The 26,362-nt window shown below is 45.4% G+C and overlaps 1 protein-coding gene across 5 annotated transcripts in view; it reads left to right on the top strand.

Moving 5' to 3' along the window:
- Nucleotides 1–26,305, top strand: part of FBXL20 (F-box and leucine rich repeat protein 20) — a 42,343-nt gene extending 16,038 nt beyond the window's left edge. For 4 of the 5 annotated variants that reach the window (XM_080369992.1, XM_080369993.1, XM_080369994.1 and 1 more), the window contains exons 2-15: nucleotides 1,240–1,301; nucleotides 8,589–8,643; nucleotides 11,152–11,226; nucleotides 13,689–13,783; nucleotides 14,276–14,344; nucleotides 14,532–14,627; nucleotides 15,932–16,058; nucleotides 18,091–18,165; nucleotides 19,842–19,972; nucleotides 21,405–21,465; nucleotides 22,047–22,091; nucleotides 23,466–23,522; nucleotides 24,576–24,788; nucleotides 25,705–26,305. In XM_080369992.1, the coding sequence (XP_080226118.1) occupies nucleotides 1,240–1,301; nucleotides 8,589–8,643; nucleotides 11,152–11,226; nucleotides 13,689–13,783; nucleotides 14,276–14,344; nucleotides 14,532–14,627; nucleotides 15,932–16,058; nucleotides 18,091–18,165; nucleotides 19,842–19,972; nucleotides 21,405–21,465; nucleotides 22,047–22,091; nucleotides 23,466–23,522; nucleotides 24,576–24,788; nucleotides 25,705–25,812 (1,269 nt within the window). In that variant the 3' untranslated portion in view covers nucleotides 25,813–26,305. The remainder of the gene's footprint in view (nucleotides 1–1,239; nucleotides 1,302–8,588; nucleotides 8,644–11,151; nucleotides 11,227–13,688; nucleotides 13,784–14,275; nucleotides 14,345–14,531; nucleotides 14,628–15,931; nucleotides 16,059–18,090; nucleotides 18,166–19,841; nucleotides 19,973–21,404; nucleotides 21,466–22,046; nucleotides 22,092–23,465; nucleotides 23,523–24,575; nucleotides 24,789–25,704) is intronic. The other variant, XM_080369995.1, reaches the window with a different exon arrangement.
- The last annotated feature ends 57 nt before the right edge of the window (nucleotides 26,306–26,362 follow it).

Here is a 26,362-nt window from a genome sequence, read left to right as displayed (position 1 = left end):
TTTTACCAAGTTGGTAGCTGGGGTTGATCAGTTCTCAGTGGTTCCAGTTGTTAAAAAGAAACTTTGTTAATGAAATTCAAGCTCATTCTCATTGTTCCCTGCTTTCAGTTTGGGACTGTTGAAAGTATGTTTCTAAATGGAATCAGGCATCACTGCTCAGCAGTCTTAGTTCACAGATCACTCTAATCATGCCTCCCACAGGCAGAAGAGCGTGGAGGTTGGTTGGTTGGTTGTTTTTTCACCGTGGCAAGACAATACCGAGTCTTTTGAATATATGTAGATACTTCTCAAGAAACACATGAGGCTTTGCTGTCTCTTTTTTCTTAGGACTCGTTTGAAAAAAGAAGTTCCTCTTGTTCTTGCAGCCGATGAAGTTAGTTTAGCTGGTCCAGAAGGTCCATTTCAGATTTATAAATTGTTGGCCACTGTGATAATGCTTTGCATGGGAAACAGCTCTGTCTTCATTGCCTTAGAAGAACCCAGCGGTGTTTTCCCAGAACCATCTTTCCTCCTGATGCAGCACCAGAGGTCACATCTCCCTTTCAACCATGCTTCAGGATTTAAAGAAATAACTAAAAAATACTGTTTGCCCCTGAGCACCCAAGGACTGCTCCCAGTCAGTCCGCTGCAGGAGCAATACAAAATGCTGTAATACTTTCTCGTTGAGCTCCTGCTCACCGGTGCTGTGCCCTTTTCTGCGAAGAAAACCAGTCCTGCTACGTTCCACCTCCGTTTGCTGGCTGTTGGGGCTGCTTGGTGGCTCTTGCCGTGGCCCTTCCCTTCAGCCCGTTTGCCATCTCCTCGTTCGATGTGTTGTTACACCTCACGGTTTTCAAGCGGTGCGCGGTGGTGTACCTTCACGGAGCTGTGGCACAGGTGGCAGCTCGTAGTAATGCTGTAGGTGATACCTTTGGTAGTCAGTGGCAACCGACAAGTACACCCTAATCGTCACTTACTTTAACAGCTAAATTGAAAATCTCAGTTTATATTGAATATGTCAATCCACAGAGCGTTCTCGAACCATTTTTTAAACTATATCAGATGTAATATTCTATCCAACTGTGGTTCAATCCAGGAGTTCGAAAGCTTGCGTACAAAGTTTATCTTTGGAGAATTTATTGGTCCAGATGTCTCTCTCAAAATGGCCTCGTTAACCAGCAGCTTCTTCCCTAGAGAAGTAGGTTTTGTTTCCTTAATGAAAATATATGGCTGAATTGTTCAAATTGTTTTTGTTTACAGATGTTCTCGAACAATGATGAAGCTGTGATCAACAAAAAACTTCCAAAAGAGCTGCTGCTTCGGTAAGCCTTCTTCCAGTTTGTGAGTTGGAGACTTGTGTATTGTTGTTTGCAGGCGGGAGCTGATTTTGCTGGTATGCTCATGAATCAGGAGCTTGCATCAGATGGTCACTTATAAAGCCACAGACAAACACAAGCAGATAAAGGTCTGCATCGGCAGCAAGTTATGCTAAATAATGCTAGGGTCTGGGTTTTCAAATACTAAATGAATTTGCTGGTTGCCTGTTTTGTAGGTGGAAACTATAGGACTAAACCAGTCCTTAATGAAAATAAATGGTAAGTATGGGCTAATGTGTAGAATAGGATTCTGCCTGTCTCTAAAGTGTTCAATTTAAAACAAAAGACGTTAGATCCCTTACTCCAATGATGCTCGAGCAGACTTTGTCCTTTTCCTCGTCAATAAGAGACAGATCTTCAGCACCTGGCAAGGTGGTCCTGTTGGCAAAGATCAAACAGATCAGACTTTGTGGATCTCTGTAGACAACTGCCCTCTTCCTCTGCTGCCTTTCCACGTGCATGCACGTATGTACCTTCAGAAGTTTGCCCTCTGCAGCGCAGGATTAGCGTGATGATGTGTGTGTGGTTGTACCTCAGTCGTCACAGTTGGGCGTCTCGAGGTAAAGTCGTGTTCATCAGTGCTTTAAGCTGAGATGCTAGACTGTAAATGGTGAAGGGAATTGCAGGCAGCAGCTTGAATTATTAACACAAACAAAATCCTTACGCTGCAGGAAAGTGTGTAGTACTGTCAACCCTCAATGGCAGTAAAAAGTCTGGGGAGAGGAGCTCTGACACAGGAAACTGCTTCTAGCTCACTTGTGAAATAAAAGAAATAGAAAAAGAAATCTGACTATCATTTGGGTGCACTGCTGCCTCTGTTCTCTCTAATGGTGTCTCCGTTCTGGCTCGGTTCCTTTTATTCCAGTATTATTCATCCAAAAGCAAGACGTGTGGCTTCCAGAACCCTCCTTGCTAATAACATGGGTGTTTGGGTTTTGGGTCTGGTACAGAGTTAAATGATTGCCTGTGCTGTACAGAGGTTTCTGGGTAAAAATCAGCATCCGTACTGGGAAGAGCCCAGCAACCTGTGGGAGGAGCAGGATGGAGTAACAAACATGACGGGATACCCTAGCCCAGATGGGTTTGTACAGATTTTTTGCAGGTGACAGCAGTTGTCTTCACCCAGTACTTGCCCCGAACCACTGGTATGGATGGATGTGCTGTGCTGCAGCAAATACAGAATTGGAAGAGTGAGAAAAATGTCTCTCTGGATTTTCCGAGCGGATTCTTTTTCTGATGGGATCAAGTAGGTCCTGGTATTGCAGGTGCAACTAAACCAGGATTTGCCATTGTGGAAGATGACAGGTAGGCTGGGGACAGGTTGTGAAGAGTACTGACACGTGAGGCAAGGAGTTCATGTAACATAGGGAAAGCAGGGGGTCTGGTAGGGAGAGGATGGTTCGGCATTGAGATCTTACGGAGATTTTTGATGGACTTCAGGGGAAGAGGCGTGTGGTCGCTGGGCTCCCAAGGAGCAGGACCTTGATTAGAGCACGGATGAGCTTTCTGGTAGATCAGTCAAAGTGGAATGATCCTGAGTGGGCCCCATAAGCACAACTTGGTCCGTAGGAGGTAGCTGATGTTGAGGAACATTAGTATAGAGAATCAGAGAAGGTTTTGTCATAAGCAGGAGGGAATCAATGCATCAAGTGGGAAATTTTGTCAGTACAAGCCACAGTGTGGCTGAGTTCTCAGCAGTACACGTGCTTCTGCCCTGCGGAAAAGGGTTTTGCCTGTTGTGTCTTGATATCATTGATCATCCTAACCTGCTGTAGAACAGAGCAAGTGTTCAGGACCGTGTGGAACCTCGGAGAAATAAAGAGATTGAGTTTATAAATGTTTAAAGTTCATAAGTAATGGTTTTGAGAGTTGGAATTCACTGTTAGCATACTGTGAAAATTAATTAGTGTGGATTGACAGTGCAGCCTTTGAAAGAGAAACTTGGATGCATTTATCTGCAGGAATCTCCTGTAAATGAGTGTCACTGTCTACAAGACAAAGACTTATGTGTTTAAGCAGTGCTACTGTGTAATGTCTTGTTCTCTGGTTTGTTCATTCTGCAGATGGCATTGATGTCTCACGTATGTGGTTGCAAAGTGGAAAGCTGCACTTGAGCAAAATAAAGAGTAGGAGGATATAAAAGGGGTGAACAGCAGCCCTTGTCACACCCCAAGATACAGAAATGTGCAGCTTCAGTAATGCTTTTGTCCGTGAGAATGGGGTGGAGGTGGAAAGTGCTCTGGAGGGCTGTCCTCAGAAATCTCTCCTTTAGACGTGGCCGTGATTCAGCCGTCATGTCATGTTCTGCCTCCCCACAACACTGGCAATGGTGATGTTTGTCCCGCGTTTCCCCAGGAGTGGGGCTCTGAACAAAGCTGTCCTGCCGCACATGGGGCGAGATCAGCTGCTGGGTCACAAATCCTTGTCCTGATGCTGCTGCAACCTGCTTCAGCTTTGTCTCCTGCCAGCTGAGTTTCTAGGAGCTTTACACCTTTATACATAAATACACCTTTACACGTGAACAAGCCAAACCAGAAAACAGCGGCGTTCTGTTCGCTGCTTCCCTTCCTCCACTGCTGCCGGCTCCTCTTTGGGCAGCGTCTGGCTTGGTGACTGCGAACGGCGAATTCATGGTCCGCGTCTGTTCTGGCTGTGGTCGTTTCCCCAGAAGGTGCATCATGGCCCTGTTTCTCTGGGCTGGCATTAATTGAAGCCCCGTTGAAAAGGTGCATTCATTCTTTGAGGGCTGCCTGCCAGTCGCTTTTTGTCTGGAAGCCAAACCCCAACCCCAAGCTTGGATTTGCGGTGGCAGTGGTGGTCTCTGCCGGTTTCCTGAAGAAGGTTTACTCTCAGCGTGATGTGGGGCTGCTAAACAGCTTACGTTTGGCAGGGTGAAGGGGACCAGGCTGTGGGAGTTCATCTTTTCCTTAGTGGTTCATGGGCAGGTCAAGCAGTTTTCAATTCTCTCCTGGCATAAGCAGCTTTTATGCCGTGCTGCTGCCTGCTAGCCCGTTTTCAGCACAGCTAGTCGTTGGCACCGGCATTGCCATCTGACCTTCAAAACCCCACAGCGATTTATTCCTTGGGAGCTCGAGTGCTGCTGGGGACCGGGAAGCGACAAGAGCACGTGGGGGACTGGGGAGTTGGCAGCAAAGTTGACATTTCTCTCCTCTTGGCTGGCCCGTTGGCATAAAACGAGTACGGAGCAAAACTTCACTTGAACGGTGGGTCACTGACATAAATTGGTGTTGATAATTTTAGAAAGCTGAAGGTCTAAGCTAGCTCACCTCAAAGCCTTTTGCAGCATCCAGGCATTTCATTAGAGTCTTGACCCTAATCTAATTAGAGGGCCAGTGGGAAAGTGAGGAGTCCTAGAAAACCCTGAGTGGATTAAGAGCTTGAAACCTGAAAAATGCTCAAACTGCAGCGTGTTTTAGCTAAATTGTCCAGTGCTGAACTGTTCAGGCAAAGCCCTGAGCACGGGGAGTTACTTCGCAGTGAAACAATTTCGTCTGCAGCAGTACCAGACTTGTTTTAATTCCCGTTTGGAATACTTGGTCTGCCTTCACCTGTGATCACTGTTTGACGATCAAGTTATCGGTGTGGATTATTTTCTTCCTGTCAACTCTGAAGAGTGAAAAGAGCAATGTAAGAGTACGGCAGTCAGCTGTGAGCAAAACTGAAATCCTGTCTGTTGGATGTGAAAATAAACATCCCAGCTTACGTGCCTTTTGATCTACTATGGCAAAATGGGGAAAACCGTTCAAGTAGTACTGTTCATGCTGCTGCCACTTACTCTTCTCTGCTTTCTTTCACCAGATAAACTCAATCTGACCAGAGCAGTAGCTATTTTCTCAGGATTCGGTGCTTTGGAACAATTCCAGGAGGATGACCCCTCTCTAGCGTTCCCCTATTCCTGAGAAGATGGTCTGGAGCTGACTGAGTTGCATCCAAACTTCTTGTCAGCCCAGTACGTTTTCTATTGTCGCGTCCAGTTTTAATCAAGCCGTAGGGTATTAGCAAGAATGTGTATGATTTCAGGTGAACGTATAGATTACCTTTGCTTTATCTCCCGTTGTGTAGCTTGCTGAAAAGAGACCCAGCAGTTATGACAGTGCTGTGCTCCCGTTCGGAAGGTGGTGACCGCTCAGTCATTGCTTAGCCACGTGGGCAGCTTGTTTATGGGGGTTTGGGGTTGTTGGGTTTGTTGTTTGTTTTTTTGTTTGTTTTTTTTTAATGTTCCCTAGCAGCTCCTTAGAGAAGAAAAATCCTGTCCTCAGGGCTGCAGTAGAAAATTTAACTCGGGCCATTGTGCCTGCAAAACTTCAGCTGTGCTCCTGCTGTTCTCTCCAGTTCATGGAGCCAATTCTGAAATGACCAAAACACGCAACAGAGTGGTGACTGCTGCTGAAAGAGGAATTTTTGCAGTCCGATTCTGCTGAATCATTGGCTGATATTCTTGAAGAAATGCAAGAGCAGTTCAGAAAACACTGAAGAATGCTCTTGAGCTCTTCAGAGCCAAAGTCTGCGAGTTAGGCCAGGGAACTCCTGGCAAAGTTCAGCAGCGTTAACCTCGGAGGTGAGAGGAGCAAGTGTTCTGCTGTGATGACGCCCCTTCTGCTGTGTGGGTAGACTGGGAAGGGAGGAGCAGGAAGTAGAAAAGAATTTGGCCAAGACCTAAGAGCCCTGATAGAGGGATGAGATGGTTATTAATAGCCTGGGATTTCCATGGAGAAAGCAATTTTCATGAAAATATAGAAAGCTTATGTAGTTACTGACCTAGCCACTGTTCCCATAGAGTTTGATTTTTTTTATTTATTTATTTATTTTGCTCCTATGATGGGAATCTAGGGTGAAAGTAAGAATTTTCCCTAGCTTCTATCATTTCCCCAGGCTTTCCTTGTATTGTTGTACATTGACGTTGTGCTAAAATCCTCAGCGCTCACAAACATGCAGGAATAAATGCCATTTAATCCAAGGGGAAGACTTGTCTATAAGCAGTGAGCATGGAACCGCTTCTGAAATCCAGAAGTGGGTTCTCACAACAGTGTTACGTTGCATATTAGCTCCTTTCCAGACCTTTTAACTGCATGTATCTCAGCGCATGTCACTGTCAATTTTGTCTCAGGATGAGGTGTGTAAGGAATAGATGAGAAGTACCTTGAATGAAGCTCCTTGGATCTGTGAGTGTCTTTGGGCAGTGTAGAAACACAGGAGAGCGTGTGGCTGTTTATTCTGCCATAGCCTGACTTAACTGAACATTTTCTAAGCTACATGATGCCTGTAAGCATCTGTGTTTTGATAAATAATCTGCATTCATCCTCTATCAGTAACTTCCTTTACCACCATCATTGATGTTTCTAAAGTGCTTTTTATATACCTGCTGGTCAAGAGAGCTTGATCATGCAGCTGTATCATCTCAGCCTTGCTTGTGCCTTCTCCTAAAATACGAAAAATCCAGGATTTGCTCTTTATATATAGCGACAGACAAATACATGGGTGTCTGGGAAGGTGTGCGGCACGTGTCAACGTGCAGCAAAACTTGGTGTCAGTGGCCAAAGCCTGGGTAACCCCTCATGGTTTATCTCTAGGACAAAGTGTGGTTTATCAGTGATGCACACGGTGTTTGTTCATTGTTCTCAGCACCTCTTCCCCCAGCTTTATCAGTATCCGTGCTATTTATTCAAATGTATTCTTTGTACTTCTCTGGGGAGAGGAGTACATGCGGTTTTCTTGTTTACAATATGTGAGCTTCAGTAATGCATTGGTAGAAGGTGTTTGTTAAGTTTAGAAGTCACACAAAAAAAAACCAAGCTGCCAATGATGTCACCTTGTTTCTGAGTCTCTCCCAGCGCAGACAGGTCTGCTGAGAATATAGGAAAGCCTGTGTACACCCATCCCCACCTCAAGCCCATGGTCTTGTGGGGAGATGACTCAAGTGTTGCAGGTATCCAAACGATCGCTGATCTGGGTGTACAGTGTTCTCTTGAGAAGGTCTGGAGGGTTTTGGAACAGTGGAGTTTTCTTTGTTCTCAGAATTTCTCCTGGACAACCACACTTAATCTGACAAGAGTATTTTATAGAACAGGATATAGCATTGGAACAAAATTGCTTGCCCCATGTCTTGAACACTTGCCTCTGGTAACATTTGCCAAAACATTTTGGTGGTCTTCAAGTTTAAAACACCAAAGCATTTGTGCAGGTGTTTTCTTGTAGTCAAACGCTTGTATTACCTTTGCAAAAACGTTTCATCCTATGGTTTTATAACGGCTGTCAAAGAGAATGAGACCTTACTGTCGTTCTACTGTCCGCTTGACCTTCTCTGTTTTATGACGTGCGATTGTTTGAACAACCACAAACCAGAAAATAATATATTGGTACAGATTTGGGAGCTTTAAATCGGCTCGATGCTTCTCGCGTTCGCAGAGAAGGGTGCACATGCCGTGGATAAAAGCGTGGATGTCTTAGCCCAGTATAGCATTGCAAAGTATTGCGGTCTAATTCCTTTATCCCAATAAATAGGACAGCAACACCAGGGTGTTGGCCTCAACACTTGGGTGTGCCCTGGCAGAGGAACGACATACCAACGAGGAGTGACCGCATCGCCTTAATCCTCAGCGCCTCTCCCCTAGACACCGCACTGACACAACCCAACCGATCAGCTGGCTGTGCAACTTGCTTCGCCGTGTTGCGGAGAAAAATACTCCTCCTACCCCTGCGTGAACAGCACTTCATATTTAGCCCAGCTCTGTGCAAAAGGAGAAATAATTCATGCGCCGAAATCGGGCTGGCGCATCGCTTTGATTTATTAATTATTATGCCGCCTGGTTTTTGTTGCTAAAGACGTTGGGTTTGTTGAACAGAGGTGCTGGGCATACAGGGAGGCTCCTGTGTCGAGCGGGAGCCAAACCAGCCCGACGTGGCTGCTCGTTTTGCTGTATCCTGAACGTTTGGCTGTTAAAGCCACCCGATACCTGTAAGAGCCTGTCTCCATAAGTAATCGTTCAGTTTGCTGTCGGTAAATACTGCAAGGTGCGAGGTGGATATTTCCCCGTGGTGTGTTTTGCTTTCATTTGTTAACTGCTAGGTCTGCACTTCTTTTCACAGTTCAGCTTTCAACTGAATTACAAAGAAGTTTTGCTGTCTCCGGTCCTTTCCCCCCCGCTTTGTTTTTCATGTTCTCTTTGTTTTCAATGTAGATAACCAATAAGGTATCTTTTATTTCTGTTACAGAATTTTCTCTTTCCTGGATGTGGTCACTCTGTGTCGTTGTGCTCAAGTTTCCAGGGTAAGAACCTTCTTTCTTGCTGGTGGATTTTAACAGCTGATGGGATTTGCATGACAATTCTCTTGCTCCAGCATTCCCTAGCATGTCAAACTGGGAGGATTTGTACCAGGGAGCTTTGTGCAACTCAACTATTGTTATTTAATGTCCCATATTCATGCTGCAATACCAGAAATTTCTGATGGCACCAGTGAAGGGGGACTCAAAGCTTGAATACCATTTTGCCAGTGTCACAGGCTCTGGGCAGGTTACTAAGGGGAGGTGGCTGATTTTTTGCCCAGGAGCTCTCCGGTCAGCCAGGGTTTGTACAGGAGACCTGTGCTGATGAAAATACCAAACTTGGATGAGTCTAAAATGGCATCTTGTGGTTTTTGGTGGAGATACAGAAATTTTGATTCACAGAGATGCTGCGCAGTTAACGAAAGTTTACTTTCCTACTTGGAGGTAGTTTGAAATAAGCATGGAAGAAAAAAAAAATTAGTTGCCTGTTTTGTTTAGGGTTGGGTTGGTTGTTTTTTTATCTGAAGAAGCTCATAGTTTGGTGGGCTTCGGCTAATGAAATCCAGCTTGGATTAGTCGCTTGGGAAAATTTCTCCAGCTGCAGGTCCAGTTATCTAGAGCTCCCATACTTGTTCAGATACATTATCCTGCTGGTATGTAATATAACACACAGAGGGAGCGTTACTACAGCAAGACTGGGAGGTCGGTTACGCTGGAAGGTGTTTGTAGCGGTGTGTTCACCATGGTGGCAGAGCCAGTGCTGAGTGCCACCTGTACAAAACCTATCAACCTTGGGTTCAGGCTTGAAGTGGGATTTGTTTCATTATTTCAGAGTATGTAAGAATAAAAAAAGACTATGCTTAAACATTTTTAATTGCACTAAAAAATAACCTGTGTGATGTCTAGGCATTACAGTTGTCATCCCATGTTCTTTGAATAACATAGGTCTTCTAGTGAAAGGTCTTCCAGCTGAAATTCCCCGCTCCAGCAGGAAAATATTGACCAGATTGGGCTGTCAGATACTTCCCAGTGCCAAGGTGTACTCCCATTTTGGTTGCTTGCTCCTGTTTACACAGCCCACAGGGCATCGAGAATGTATTAGTCATTATGTGACACAGCAGGTATTGTAAAGGGCTGGAGTCTCTGCACAGAGCTACAGAAAGGCTGTATGTGATGTTCCCCACATTACGCATTAAAATATGCTGTCTTATAACTTGCATCCACTGATGCATTTCTTTTCCACTGGAGCTATTGCTTTTCTCATGGCGATAATTAGACCTTAAAAAACAAATACCAGCAATGAGATTTAAAATGCAGAAAATCAATTAATGCTTACAGTTCTGCTGCCGGCTGTTCTGAGCTTATACGTGGCATGCACAAGAACTAGTATGTTGTGATGGAGATGTAGCTCAGTGCATGTAATAGATGTGGTATAAAAATATGCCTATATACATGCGCTCTTTCATAACGATGGACTCATGGTTATTATGAGATCTAGTTGTTTACTTTGATTATGTAATTAAAACTTCAAGTATAGTAGTGTGTTGACAACCTTTTTGATTCATTAAGGGCAGAATTACTAACTTTCAGTTCCTGGTTCTCATTTGTAGCATGAACCACATGAGATTTGTTTGTTTAAAAACAAAAAAAAAAAAAAAAAAAAAAAAAAAACAAAAAAAACCCACAAAACCACCAACAAAATCAAACAAAACACACACTTTAAGTCAGAGGTAGTAAACACTGTCAATCCGGCAGCGGTGCGTGGTTCTCAGGTAAGAGCTGGATGCTTTATCTGGACAGCTTACAAAGATTTGAATTCCTCCGTCTGTGGGACGCGGCACCCCGTGCACCGAGCCGTGGAACGGCCTTGAGCACCTCTTTCTGCTGGAGGCAAGAGAGAAGGTGTGCGAGATGACAGCCTCACCCAGCGCTTACGGGATCTCGCCGCGTAGTCCTGCGTCCCAGCGCCACCGAGTCCTCCGCGCCCTCAGAATAGCGTCACCCTCCTTGTCAGTGTAGATGCCTGGTGTAGGGTCTCCTCTGGGACTCGCCCACGTCCTGGTATCCTTCATCTTCGTCTTGGTCCTGCTTAGCATCCTTCGCCCACGTCCTGGTATCCTTCATCTTGGTCCTGCTAGCATCCTCTAAAGGTTTAGCCGGGGATGCTGCAGAGGGATTAGATTCCAGCCAGGATTGTGAAGATGCCCACGCTCCGGCACTGCCTCCTGTCCTGGGCTCAGCACCTACACCTCCCGTGGGAGCAGAAGTGGCGGGGGCACCGCGGGCTTGCCTGCTTGGGGGACTTGTGAAGAGTGAGCCGTGTAGGTGAGGGGACTCTGGTCCCAGCAAGCAATTCTGGTAACTGCACAGTTTTCCTTGTTGGCTGTAATTACTTGTTGCTTTTCCATCTGAGACAGAATGTTGTTTCTAAAAGGAACAAACTGTAACTAGGTCCCCACTGGCGTTTTTTTTCATATTAACAACACATTTACATTTTTTCCCCCGATAAAGGCATGGAATGTTCTGGCCCTGGATGGCAGTAACTGGCAGCGAATTGACCTGTTTGATTTCCAGAGGGATATTGAGGTATAATTAAGTGACATACAAACCCATTTTTCTTGTTAAAATGTAATTACAGCCTAGAATGGATTAATACTCCCAGCGTAACCCTTTTTACCTTCCCTGGAGATAGAAATCATTAATTTCAGTTCTTCTTAGCTTCAGGGAGTCTTTAAAGTCTTGGCAATCCATTCAGCTTTTGAAAATGGACAGAATTATATATCTGTATCAAGACTTAAAGGTAGTAGTGGAAGGAAAGTATTTTTGTGTGTCTTCTGGAAACAGAAGTAAGTCGAATAGTTTGTTCTTGTGGAAAACGACTTCTTCAGCACAGCAGAATTTAGGCTACTTTTCTTTTTGCTCAAAAAAATGTTAACATAGCACTGACTTAAGACCATTAAGGCTGAATGTCTTTGGAAACATGGCCTGCAATATGTCTGTCCTTTCCTGTCTATCTTTAATATCGAAAATCGAAGTGTAAGCGAAGGCGATTTGGGGGATGAGGTCAGAATTATTCCTAAAAGGCGCAGCTTTGGAAATGCTTCGTTGTAGCTGTTCTAAATCTGTTAGGTGGGAACTAGTCAGCACTGATAGGAATGGATGCTGTTGCCGTGCTGTTCTTAACATTAAAATTGCATTAATCGGGAAAAACGATGAGAAAAAAAAACCCCACCAAACCAAACCCTTAAATTTCCTATCGGAATGTTATAATCCTCTACATTGGAGGAGGGAGAGAGCGAGATTAACTCCTTCTAGATAGGCATAAACTGGATGATGACTGACGAGTCACACCTCGTGTGGGAGCTGGTGGCAAACACACATTTGTGGAGGAAAGAGTTAAAATAATCTCCTTCTGCCAGCTGTGTACCTAAGCAGCTGAGACGGGGATGGAGGCACAAGCCTGTGATACTGACCTCTGCACGCTTGCAGGGCTCCAAGTGGCCTGAGACTTCTTGAAGGAGGTAAACTATGTGATTTTTTGTTGTTGATAACAAATACTTTTCTCTCTTTTAACGTGCCTTGGAGGTTCTGGAGCTGTAGAATTTTTTACTTTGGTAGAGGCAGAGCAGGGTTACGAGCGGTGCTTGGGCTCTGGAGGTGGCAGGAGTGGTGGACGGAGCTGCTCAGCCTTGCTGCCGTGTTGGTCTGCGTAGGAGGGAGAGGCAGGAACGCTGTGAATACAAACTAGGCTTTTCTCATTCTTGAGTGGTTTTTGCATGGTTTTAATGTCTCTTTGTTCTCTACCACCACTCTATACATCAAACACATGTCCTTACGTAAACACCGTCTTCCCCTTTTCAAACCAAAGGCTTCAATATGTTGTACCTAACCTAAAAGTACCTGCTAGGCTTTCTGATCTCCTAAACCTCTGCTTTAAAGGAATGTAAATCCATCACTTGCTGTAAATCCTCTGTATAGATGTGGTTGAATCCTCCCAGTCCAAGCGTATGAATTCAGAGGCTTGCTAGAGGAATTGCGAAAACAGACAGGGTGTTTCAGAGTTTTCCAGCCCTTCTATACGCAGATGTGCAGGTCGAGCTTCAGCCCCCCGGAGGTGTTCGATCACCCCACAGCTCCGGAGTTGCTCCCCCAGCCCCTGAAAGCAAGCGGCCAGATGTCACCAGAAGCTCGTGAAGAGTTCTAGTTAAGCTGGTGTCCTGTTTTCCATTGTGCTATTACATTGTCCTGAGCCCGATGCTTGATTTTTTTTAATTTTTTTTTTTTTTATGGACTAGAAAAAGATTCTAAAAGAATAGCCTCGTGATTACAGAGGTCTTAAATGCCGACTGGTACTTGAAGAACCAAGTGATGTTCCTGTTCTGTGATAAACGAGCACATAGACTGGAGGGGAAGGTTCTTGAATTTCTGGACACTGATGCAAATATTCTGTCAATGGTTTTTGCACTTCGTTCACAGTGAGAAGTAGCTGGGTAAATGCTAGCTTGTAGTGGGGTCTTTGGAGGCTTCCCTTGATGACAAATTTGGAATTAAAAAAAAAGCGTTTTTCTAGGTCTCTTGAACACAAATGTTTTAATCCCTTTTCCCGTAAGAATAAAAACTCGTGGGCTGGTTCTGCCTCATCTCTGTTTTGAGTAGAAATTTTAAGTATAGCCATTTCTAGTACATTGACTGTACTTATTTGTAAATCTTCCTGCCCGTGTTGTAGCGATGGCATTGCTGCTTTCCTTTTTTCTTGGGTAGTCTGTGTCCATGTCTGGGAACTCTGAACTGGAGGAAACTCCTCAGTCATTAGCCTGAGCGGCTTTAGGTAATCGTTCCTTGTCTCTCCATCTTCAGAAGCTGAATAATTCTCCCTCTCCCTGCCTTAGAATTATTATCATGGCATATTTTTTTTTTTGTTCTGTTTTCTTAGCACTGTTTTACCTAGAATAACAAACTGTTGTTAATCTGCAAAAATTTTGAATTCAACTTTGCGAAGGATCCGGGTGACTTCTGGGTTTTAATGTCATTCTTTCTGTCTCCAACAGGGCCGAGTAGTTGAGAATATTTCTAAAAGATGTGGGGGTTTCTTGCGGAAGTTAAGCCTGCGTGGCTGTCTAGGAGTGGGAGACAATGCATTAAGGTAGTGGTATGGCTTCTTTCTGCTCTTAAATGTGACATAAAGAACGATTTTATTTCTGCTACCGCAAAGAACTGGAATAATCGATGGCCACTTCCGAACTGAGATCTTGAGCCTGTGTGTCTAACTTAAAACGTAGAGTGGTAATATTATATATTATTTGATAATGTATTTATATTATATTTATCTTTTAACTTGTCATTTTTTAACTTCATATAGTAGCTGCTATTCTCAATTCTCATTAAAATAATGCCAACTGCTGCTACAGGCTAAGTCGTAATTGACACTGAATTACAAGCTTTTGCCTTTAGGCTGGGAAATCCCAAGGCAAGCTACGAGGCAACATATAGTATTTATTTTATTTATTTACCTATTTTGTTTGAGACACGATTTTGTAAGGTCATATCTGACGCGTTAATGGGTAAACCAAATGCTGTAAAACATCTGGAAGACCGTTGCCTGAAAGTGCTGTGTTTTCCCTTTCCTTTAATAAAGGACATTTGCACAGAACTGCAGAAATATTGAAGTATTGAACCTCAATGGCTGTACCAAGATCACAGATGCGTGAGTAAACGTCTTTTCTCCGTTTGCCCTGCCATCCCCTTTTCTGTGTGTACCACGTTATATTTCCCATCTCTTTTTCTAATGGAAGGCCAGGCTTGTGCGTGCAATAGATAATGCAATTTGTGTTATATGAAACGTGTATGGCTTCGAATAAATCTGTGAGTGTGTCTTGTGTGCTCTCTTTCAGCACGTGTACCAGCCTCAGTAAGTTCTGCTCTAAGCTCAGGCACCTGGATTTGGCTTCCTGCACTTCCATAACCAACCTGTCTCTGAAAGCACTGAGGTAGGAGTCAACCCCGTGGACTTTTGCCGGTTGATTGCAGATAGCGTGACCCACCGTTGCCCTGTGTGTGCCTTGGAGGAGACTGACGTAGGCTGAGGTCTAACCGTCGTTAGAATTCAGGCATCCCCCCCGCCCAGAGCTCAGCATTCACACGTGGTGCCTCCTGGTTTGCCCACACGGAGGAGGAAGACTTATGAAAAGCTGCCCTCAACCTTTTTTTATATCCATCCTGATGGTTATTAGCAGTGGAAGGAGAATTATACCCTATGAAAGTCGTGGAGGAGGGATTTTGGGGGAGGCAAAAGTCTTAGTCTGCCTTTTTAAAATGCTCGTTTACTAACAGTCAACTTCTTCCTTGTAAGTGTACCGTTGCGTACTTAGCAATTGTTTACAGAGCTAGAAGGTGAACACCAGCATGTGACTATTTGTCTTTTTAAACTGCTTAGGAGACATATAACTGCTTAAGTCTGCTAAATGGAATTGCCAAGTAATCTAGAAAAGGAAGGGACAGACAGACATTGGTGGGAAGATATTGGGACAGAGAAAAGGAGGCAAAAAAAACACTAAAGGTAACAATAGAGGCCAAGCTATTAAAAAACAATTAAATAATTCAAGTGATATACCAGTGGAGTAAAAGAAAATAGAGGAAAGCTGTATCATGGGGGAAAAAATACTGGAGGGTGAATCTAGACACCAGAGGAAACCACAGAAAGAACAAATGAATGATTAAATTGGTTTTGTCACTACAGTAAATACTTTGAGCCTGGTTTTTCCTTCCCTTGAGGGTCTTCATCCTTGTCTAAGTTTCACGTGGTCTAATCTGAGCTGCAGCTATCTTAAATCCATGATAGCATGTGTATTTCTTCCTAATTACAAATTACACTTGAGTGTTACTCCTACTGGCAGCTATTTGCAAATGCAAAGTTACACCTGGGAAGTTAGCAGCAGCGTGGCAGAAATCAGCCCTAATTTTGGTTTTCGTTGAGGGTTGTTTGGTTGTATTCAGATCCAGAAAGCCCATAGCATCTGTCCTTGGGCAGGAGACGGGAGGTGTCCAAAGTGGGATAAACTGGTGGTCTTTGACCCTGCTAATACCCTGGTTTAGAGCTCCTGGTACCGTCTCTGGAGAGCTCTTTGCATTTGGAGGTGATGTTTGACAGCCGTGTTCCCCGTGGGTGCGTGGGGTGCGGGTGTCCATCTGCGCGCACGTGGGTTCCAGAAATGGGAGATTGCCTAGATTCTGACTTGAGGCAGGATTTCTTTCCAAAACAAAACCACACACTTTTACCTTTCCACCTCCAAAGCGAGGGGTGCCCACTGCTGGAACAGCTGAATATCTCCTGGTGTGACCAAGTGACTAAGGACGGCATCCAGGCTCTGGTGAGGGGCTGCGGTGGACTCAAAGCCCTGTTTCTGAAAGGCTGCACGCAGGTACGGCTCCGTGGAGAGCGCTCGGCCCCGCTGGTAACAGCTGGCTTATTTCTGCTGTAACTGAAAGTATGGGGATGAAGTCTTGTGGCTTTTTCTATTTCCAAAAATGTTACGTTACTGAAATCACTCACAATCTGTCTGTTGGAGATGAACTGCTTTTATGGAAATTCTTTAATAGCTTCGAGCTCAGCGTGAATAGTGGGACATTGAACAAATTGCGTATCTCGCTGTAGAATCATTCATCTTTTTTCCCGTCGGGAACACATTGAGCAAACTTTTACAGAGGAGATAACTTTGTTATTCATGGCTAGACCCATCCGTTTCTGAAGGCTCTGAAAATTTTAGAAAGCGTGACAGTACTTTCATCTGCGCTGCTGATAGAATTTCCTCTACGTGTCCTTTGGATCTTCTAGTTAGTCAAAGAGGATCACCACGGATTTGACTGCTTTGAAAAGACATCTCTGCAGCCAGTCAGGAGCATAGTACTGTCCCCTCAAGTATAACGTATAGCGCTTGAGCTATAAAAGTATATTTTAAAGAGGTTGCAGAGACTGTGATGCTTGTACTTTGGAATATGTAAGTGATGCGCTAACTTTTACAGCTGAAAGGGGGTTTTTTTTGCCCCCCTGGTTATACTTCTTGTTGTTCAGGCTAACTTCCTTGAACCTCTCTTTACTGTGTTACCTGGTCAATCATTGGAAAGTTTAATGTGTTAAAGTTTTAGCTGTATTACAAGTTTACTAAGGGGTTACATCAATTATGAACTGGGGCATGGGAAACATCAACCTCAAACGTTGCTCTTTGAGCCAGATCTCCTCGCAAAGCTATTTCACAAAGAATTTTTTAAATTTTTTTTTTATTTCTCAAAGAATTATTTTTTAATTCTTTTTTTTTTTTTTTTTTTTACTTAAGCGGTCCAGGGTCTTTTTAACGCAGACAGATAGGCTAGAAAGGAGCAAATGTATCTCAGAATCTTGTCCTCGAAAAAGGACACTAAAACTGACCCTGCAGGAGTTGAAACCTGTGACCCAGTGACTCCCAAGATTTTAAGAGCCTTGAGGTGGACCTGGAAAACGATCTGTGATCTGTTAGGTCCTTGTACCTGAACATTGACAGCGCTTATTTGTTTTGGAATTGTTTTCTTTTTTTTTTTTTTTTTTTCCCTTGGGAGTAGGGATTCCTTTAGTATGAGTCAGGAAGTGACATTTTTGTTTGCTGTGTATGGAAAAAGCATATTTCTCCTGTGCGTGGACACTGAAAGTCCTGAAAGGTTTTTTTTGGTAAGCAAGGCATTAATACGCTGCTTATGTGCACGAGAAAACCCAGCTGCAAGGGCTATAGTCAGTAGTTTTTCTAAATTTATACTACCATTGGATTTTTAATACGTGAGATGGGTATACATGGCTGTAAAAATGACTTGATTAAAGATACAACAATCTCAGCCTATTTTGAGAATTCAGGTCATAGAAACAGCTTGAGTTTCTAGTAATTTATGGAGTCATGAGTAATATTGATGGCAATACATCCTTGTTATCAATTACTTGCCATCTGTTCTTATAGATTTAAGAATAGCAGGCTTTTTTATCATCAGAAAGCAACCTGGCTATGTTTGTGTTCCTCACATTGAAATAAGACTTTATTTTTATATTGCAATACTGGAACTCCAAATAGCGTTACTTATGGGCCCTCGCTGGTGAAGCGTTTCCTTAATCCCTGTAAATAGTTTTTGATTTCACTACTTGCTTTGCTAATGATGCATGTTTGATCAGACCAGCTTTTCTTTAAATCAGTAACTTAGTGGTGTAGGTCTTTGAACTCTGTTCCTAAGATGGGGGGGGGGGGGGGGGGGGGGAAGGGGGAGGGGGGAAAGACATGCATTTATTGCTGTGTATTTCGAGATTGCAGCGCGTTGCCCTCCTCCCCCATAGGTATCCAAACCAAACCACAGATGCATTATTGTTCTCAAAGCTTTATATTGAAGATGGCTTCAAGTTTTAACAGGCTGCTTCAGTCTCTCAATTTTTCTTTCCAGCTTGAGGATGAAGCTCTGAAATACATTGGTGCACATTGTCCCGAACTGGTGACTTTAAACCTTCAAACATGCTTAGTAAGTAAAGCTTCCTATAATTTCCCAGCTCAGCCATTACTGTGCATTTAGAGGCCATCTCTAAGCAGAACCATGCAGAATGTGCTCCATCCCAGAAACGTCAGCCTCTGTGCAGACGGGGCGATTGTAAATTTACGAGACTTGTAAAAATAGTTGATGAAAACCAGCTTTTCGGTAGCATTCAGTGATGCTGGATAAGCCCCCGAAACAGTCAGTGTCGTCGCCTTCATTTTGTCAGAATTGTTCGTGTCTTTGCCCTGCCCACGGGGCTTCTAAATTCATTTGCAGGACTAGCTGGAAAAAATTCTTTCCATTGGGCTGGAGTGTTTGTGTGGTGATCCAGCCAGGCGGTTCCTCTGCTCTCTATAAAACTGAACCAAGAAATGCAGTTTCCCTGCACAGAAGGGCTCTAAACGGGTTCTTCTGCGGTGCCAAAAATGTATATTTATGCCAAAAAAGAAATTGGAATGGGCTCTTCGTACATACCATCTGACGCAGTGAGTAACTGGGCAAGTCTCTTCCTTTTCCATGGAAGTGGGCAAGGCCTGGGGAGGCTGCAGGGCTCTCCTTGCCCACTCCTGTTTAAGGAGTAGCTTTACCAGTTACTAGACTGGCGAGAGACTGGTACCCATCCATCTGAGACTCGGCACTTGCAAAGGGGGGAGCTGAACTGTCAGCATGTTCCAGGCCTGTGCCTGGGCTCTGAGGGGCAAACGGGTGGAAGGGAGAAGAAAACTGATAAGGTTCTTGATCTCCTTAACCGAAAACACCAAGTTCTGCTCCGTTTCTGTTCCACCTCCCTCCAGAACTTGGGCTTCCCAGCCTGCGGGCTTGCTGTTTGCTATCTTAAAAGAAGCGGTGCCAATCCCTAGGTTGGTGTTTTTTCTGTGGGAATTGAGTCTGGCTGCCTCTGAAAATCCAGAACCGAAGGATGACGTGAGGTTTCACCTCCAGCATGCGCAGCCTCTGCCACCTTTTGTCCCTTATCCCACTGCCTGCATCGTTCGATCCCGGGCGGCTCCTTGGCGCAGCCACCCTGAGTACCAGCCCCTTGTGCTCTTGCTTACATGGGGGAACGTGGAGCAGGATTGTGCCCTGTCCCCCGCCCAGAGCAGTGCACGTGGGGCTGGACAGACCCCGTGTGTCCGGGGATGCAGTGGATCGACGGAGCTGCTGGACCATCTGTTTTTTACGTGAATTTAACCAGATTTTGGCTGTAAGCCTGGCTCTCCGCTTCAGGTTTTGGTCCCAAACCGCTGGCGTGTATCTTTCAAAAGCTGTTTGTGAAAACAACTTTTCTTTTGGGGGTGGGGGTGTAACTGACTCTTCGGTGCTTTCATGTCTTGAGTTTCAGCCAAGGAGGTCTTTACAAGCAAGAGTGGCACAGAAGGCAGGAGACCGAGTCTGGGCTTGCTGCTACCGTGCCTCCCCCCATCGCTCACGTAGCCCAGCTCGGAAACGTTTCCGTGCATGTGGAATCCCTTTCTGAATGTTGACAAGTCACTTCAACGTGGCTTATCCTCTTTCAGTTCCAGTGAAATATTTGAAGGCATTTTGGGGGGTGGGGTGGGGTGGTGAAAAGAAGCGTAACTTGGCCTGAGAAGGAAACTATGCAGCGCCTTGCACCTCCACCTACGTCGTTATGGCTTGTGATGTTGTTATTGTTTTTCTTGTAGCAAATAACAGATGATGGTCTCATTACAATATGCAGAGGATGCCACAAGTTACAATCCTTGTGTGCTTCAGGCTGCTCTAACATTACAGATGCCATCCTGAACGCCCTGGGACAGAACTGCCCGAGGCTTAGGTAAGTGTTCCCTGAAGTTACTCCAGCTCCAGCGACCCGCTGCGTGTTGAGCAAAGGCTCTCGGTGACATACTCCTGTAGGATCTCAGCCACTGTAGACACCGAAGGTCTTTCCAAAAGGGCACTTCCTATCATTCAGTTTTTTCCAGCTATGGGATGATCAGAGTTGTTCCCAAACTTCTGGTTTCTAAACTCGTGCGAGTAAAACAGTGGTAAAAGAGCTCCATGCCGTGGTGGTGTGCGCTGCCAAGGGAGACAGGCTTACTAGCAGGCTCCTTTTACACCATTGTGTATCTACTTTTGTTCTTTTATGAAAAACAGTTGAGCTTAGGTTACTTTTGTATTGAGAACTGAAAACGCGTTTGAACTACATTGTTTCCTCCTGGCATGTGATATTAACAGGTTTTTCACGATGGTTTTGTAGCAGATGGAATTTGTGCACAATGGTTGACAGAGTGGGCTTCCAGCGACATCTCTGCAGGTGCTTGGGTTTGGGTTTGTTGGTTTTTTGTGGGTTTTTTTTTTTACTTTTTTAAGAGTTTTTTATTAGGACACGCTTCTTCAGGAAGACCTCGCTATAATTCAGAGAAGGGCCAGGTGCAGAAAGAAGAGACAACTTTTGTTACCTGACAGCTGCAACAGCTGAGTGGCCTGTATTAAATGGCACAAAACACGTATCTTCCCGGGGAAAACAAAACACAACTGTTTTCTGTGATACCTAATGTAAAGATTTACGGGTACAAAGCGCAGCGTACAAGCGTGTGGAAACCAGTTTGGAAAGAGGAAGGTAGAATACAGTTTTGCTTCCAACTGGTTTCTGTGTTTATGTTGAGCTTCAGCTGCAGCTTAAGGGCGTTCAGCTCCATACGGTAAAACATGCAGTGCCCTTTAGGAAAGCTGGCGTCCTTTTGTGTAAAGGTAGAGGAGTATGTTGACGTTGTGAAGGAAACTTCTGGAGAGCTGTGGTGACTGTCGGCGAGAAAGTTTTAAAGCAGTTCACCTCCTTAGAAGGCTTCACGCTCTTCTGTTGCGGCATTAAATCTTTATTCTCTAATGCTCATCTGCCAGGTTGTCGTGTATTACACCCTTTTTTCACGACGAGATCTGTATTTGGGGTGAAAGCCAGAGGAGATCACTCGGGGAGGTTGTCGAGTGGCCAGCAATGAAGGTTTTTAAAGAGCACCTCAGTCCAGCACGTGTAGCAGGGTACGGACTGGATGACCTGTGGAGTTCCCTTTTAGCCTGACTTCTTTTTTTCTTTCCCTGTGACCAACGCTCAGGTATAGAGGGTGGATGTTCTGTTGCAAATTATCCTCTCAGAGAGCACAGCCTAAAACCGGGTCAAACTTTTCTGGGTTGCTGGAAGCTTTTAATGAAACACTCTGAAAAGCAAAATGACTCCACCATGGTTATTATAAATTCTTTCTGTGCAGAATATTAGAAGTTGCAAGGTGTTCTCAACTAACAGACGTGGGCTTTACCACTCTAGCTAGGGTAAGTGCTCGTTTCCATTTTCTCATCGAGTACCTTTGCTTTCTTTTCGTGGTCGATACGAACAAGCGGTAGCTTTCTCTTGAACGTCGGTTCTTGTCCTGGTTTTGAGCTCGACATTTGAGGGGAAGCTAAGTTACTAAAATTTAGGTTGTATATAATCTTTGGCATTGTCCTGACCCACACATCTAGGAGGATGTGTGTCCAAACTATGTGAAATATTAAATACTTGGGAGTTACACGCTTCACTGTTTGTTTTTCTAGATTAATCTGTATTGTGTACAAGCGACCCTAAATTTAACTACCTTACCTTTCTACGAACAAAAAACCAAACATCTATGCCTTTAAAGAAGTGAAACTGCTGGATTCCCTTTGCTATACTTGGTGCTGCTTGGAAAGAAGGAGCAGTCTTTCCTTCCAGCCGTGATGTTTCATGGAGAAAACCCCTTCATTTTTAAAAAGAACTTTCTTTATTGTAGTTGTAGTATTGTATATATAATAATAAGACTGTAGTATTGTAGTTTATTTGTGTTGGTGCCTGAGCTTTGCACTTAGTTTGTGTGTTTGGTCTTGTTTGCTCCTAGAACTGCCATGAACTTGAAAAAATGGACCTGGAAGAGTGCGTCCAGGTAGGAGGTGCCACCTTGGGCTCTTTTTCTTTTAGCATAAGTCACAACAGCGCGGAAAGATGGTGAAAAAGTGGTAGAAGGTCTGCAAATAAGAACGGGATTTAGAATCCTGAGGGAGAAGATCAGATGTATTTGGATAAGAAAATGCTGCTTCTGTAGTTGGGTCCTTTTGTATTTCATAGTAACGACTCCTGCTGTAAGGAATAAAATCGTTAAGAGTAATAGATGTGTCCTGAAGGTCGTGTAAGAGGTGTGTGAATCGTGACCCTTGGCACAAGGTAAAGATCTTATTCTGGGGCTTTACGCCTAAGGCAAGGGAAGGTTTTGCTACTTATCTTGCCAGAAATAATGGAAGTTACCTCTGTTTTGAAAAAACGTAGCCAGATGGTTTGAACAGCAGTGATTTTATAGAGGACTTGGCAACAAGTTGAAAGAAAAGTGGGATGCCCGGGCTATCATTAGCCTTCCTAAAGGCAGTGGGGTGGGATGTAACGAGGCTCTTGTTGTTGCTTCTCTTACAACCCTGCGCTGCAGCTGTCTTCGTTCGTTGTGAGGAGGTAGGGTGCGTGCCATAACCTCCTAACCGTTGTGAAGTCTCGTATAAAGGGAAAATAGTTGAATTTACTCAAGATCCCGTGGAAGAGGTCTCTCACCCTAAGGATAGATTGGAAATCGATTGGGATAAAGACAGTGGCGAAAATAGGATTTTTCTTCCTGCCCTGAGAACTGAGTGACCCCAGTATTCTGTTCTTCCTGATGTTTACAGGGCAGAAATTCAGGAGATAAAAAGAGGAAATTACACTAGTCCAGACAGGAAGCGATTTAAAGTTAACCCAATAAAGGAAGAATCAAAATTAGGCAGTGTCCTTGGACTGGCTTGTGCTGAACAAAGACATGCCAGCAAGTTCCTTTCGGAATTCTTTTGGATTAGAAAAACATTGTGTTGAGTTCTCTCTCTTCCTGAAGAAGAAAGAGGAAGAATTGGGCAATCCACCAAGCTGTTGGAAGGGGAACTGAGCACCTCTTGTGCTTTCAGACACAGATGCTTAGGAGAAATTGTTGAAGAGGTCTCTTTGCTCTCGCTGGCTTCTCTTAATTGTGAGCTGGTAGTGAGAGCTACTCAGGGAAGTTCAAAAAACCGGCCGTGCCTCTGCCTCACCTGTCCTTTAAGGGCGTGAGGAGTTTTCTATAAGGGAGCACATCTGAAATTTGGGCACACGGGAGAATTGTTCCTGAGGGGCTCAGGAAAGTGACTTTGTGGGGCACTGTCGTGGATCAGGCAAAAGTTTTGCAGTTTTTCTTCCGTGGTGGTGGGGGGAAATAAGTCCTTGTGCAAAACACCCAGCGTGAAAAAGCTTTTTTCTTCTTTTCCAGATAACAGACAGTACGCTAATCCAGCTTTCCATACACTGTCCACGGCTTCAGGTCCTGGTGAGTATTACAGGGAGACTTCCAGCATTTTCTTTCTGTAAACAAAGGGATTTCAAGCACTGCCTGTGGGGATTTGTCTCTTTGACTTCATAGACGTGTTGCAAAGGCTTGGAAGAATTCGGCTAGAAACTTGACCCCGAAGAACCTATTGTCCCTCCCCTACTGCTAGCGTGAATCATAGGCCAGGCACACTCAGCTGCCTGAAAATGAATTATGGGATGCCGAATTCTCCCGGTACCAGCCTCTGGCTGTCCCCAGCAAGCCCAAGAGAACCCCTCAGCGTAGCGGGCTGTTGGGCCGTCTTGGGGGGGGGGGAGGCTGCAGCCCTGCTCACCTGCAGCGTGGAGCTGGGCAACAGAGAGCTGGAAAGCTTGCTGGCTCCGGAAAGCAATGTTCCCCTGGGTGTAAATTTCTGGGAATTTAGTCTCGATCTCCTCTGCATCCCTGTGTCCATTGTCGTTACGAGAAAACCTGGGAGGTGGGCTGCAGGCAGCGGTGGCATCCCTTCTGCACGCTGTGCCCCTCGACGAAGCCACAGGCTGGTGCTACCTCCTAACTCAGGAATACTTCCTCCTCAAGAACTTTTAACATGCAGCCCCCCGCCCCAAAAAAATGCACCAAGTGGGTGACATTGTCTTTCTGCTGGTTCTTAGACCCAGTGGCAGGGTCCTTCCCGTGATGTGCAAGGCCACGGGTTTTGCAAAAGTGTTTTTTTCAGTGGCAGGGGTAATTGTTTCCATCCGTCCTGTCTCCTGGCCCCGTGCTCCCACCTTTCACAGCCCTCTTGCCCATCGTGCTTCGGTTGTGAGTTTTCCCCTTGCAGGCACTTCAGTCCTTGAGGTCCACGGAGCCCAGCCCCCGCAATCCGGAGCATGGCAGTGGCTCCAGCGCCAAGAGGGAGCCCAGACCTGGCCAAAAAACCAGCGTGGCAAACCAGTCCAAACCTGTGAAACACGGGGCCATCTTCTCTCTTGCCCCACAGCATCTCCCAGCAGGGTTTTGGCTTCTGTTTGCCGACGACCAGGGCCGCTAACTTGCTGTGTTTGGGTGCAGAGCTTGTCCCACTGTGAGCTGATCACGGACGATGGGATCCGTCACTTGGGAAACGGCGCCTGCGCACACGATCGCTTGGAGGTGATCGAGCTGGATAACTGCCCTTTGATCACCGACGCCTCCCTGGAGCACCTGAAAAGCTGCCACAGCTTGGAGAGGATAGAACTGTACGACTGTCAGCAGATCACGCGGGCAGGGATCAAGAGACTCAGGGTAAAAAAGAAAAAAAAAAAGAAAAAAAAAAATGAAAACACCACTAAGGCTGTGACTTGAACGCATTATCTGGTGGGGAGGGCTGAGGTTTCACGTTCCTCGTGATCTTGTGCTCGTTTTTAAAGCGTTGGGAGACCCATCAGCTGTGAATTTAATGGCTGTGGTGCACTGGGAAGGTTGGATGGGGATGATGAACAGTAGCTGGTAGGGAGGAGAGGTAATTGCTGCGTCCGCTGAGCAGCAGCAGGAGGGAACGGAGGAGACCTGGCGTGCAAGTCGGCGTTTTGCAGGTGCTCGTAGGTGCCAGCGCTCTTCTAAACGGGGGGACCACGAGCCTGTGGCGCAGCAGATGTGCCGTGGTGCTAATTCACGCGGTGGATGATAGCGCGCGTTGTACTGACGCTTCTTACACTGACGCTTCCCCTCTAATAACTGGGGCTGATCCTCTCACGGTCAGTCTGCTGTCGGGGAGCCTGCGTGGCCCTGAGGGGGACGGAGCATGGGCCAGAGCCAGAGCTGCTCTGTCACGAGCTGTCGGTCATCTAAGGTGCTCCGTGTCCCGGGGATTCCCTCCTGGGTCTGTGTCTCCCTGTGTGGAAGAGGAGCCATGAGAACGTTTGATTTGCAAAAGAGGGGACACGTCTGTACGGTTAGATGTTCCGTTCCCCGCCGCCACCGCGGGATCTGGGGGGCGGGGAGAGCATCATTTTTTAATTGGTCCCTCTAACTCTGTTTTCTGATAACAGCAAGAGCAGGCTGGGGGGGCGGTCACACTGGGGAAAAGGAGTTCGCCTATAGTTTTTATATGTGCCTTAGGCTGCAGTCTGAAGAGGAGTAAGCTGAGCCCGTTTCAGCTTTGCTTTGACTTGCGCTGCCGCTGCCCGTGTCACTTTACACCTTGTTTTTGTCTTTCCAGACCCATTTACCCAACATTAGAGTCCATGCCTACTTCGCGCCTGTGACTCCACCTCCCTCGGTCGGAGGCAGCAGACAACGCTTCTGCAGATGCTGCATCATCCTATGACACTGGAAGCGGTCGTCTTTGCAAACTGAGTATTTAATTACACTTGTAGAATTACGGTGGACACCAGTATCTTCAAGGAAAGCGATACCAGTGTCATTTGGGAGGGCCAGTGAGCAGAGCTGTGGCGCCAGGCCCCCCCGTAGCCACCCATACACGTACATATACACACCCCACCTGTTCCAGCAAACTGATGAACTCCGCAGTACGGGAGCTGGAGCTGTGTTGGCTTTTTCTGTAGGTGGATTGGGATAATTCTGAACCATTCCTGCTGGGCATGCTCAGATGAAATCGTTGCGCTAAGGAGGGGAGGTTTTTGCGAACCCAGAATGACTGTTGCTGCTGTTGAGGTTGGAATAGTAACTGAAATCCTTTGAAACGGGGAGAGGGGGAGAGGGAAGGAACATGCTTTAACCCTGCATCCGTTGTCCAGAAGAGAAAAAAACCAAACAAACAAACAAAAAAACCCTCCCAAAAAAAAAACCAAAAAACAAAACCGAAACCTGAAAATCCCAACAAGTTTTTGTGTCCATTTTTCGGCGAGGGAATGAAA

This window comes from Falco punctatus (assembly GCF_963210335.1).
Source record: "Falco punctatus genome assembly, chromosome: 19".
NCBI lineage: Eukaryota > Metazoa > Chordata > Aves > Falconiformes > Falconidae > Falco > Falco punctatus.
Note: the sequence above shows the minus strand (reverse complement) of the source record. Positions and strands in the feature narration are given on the sequence as shown.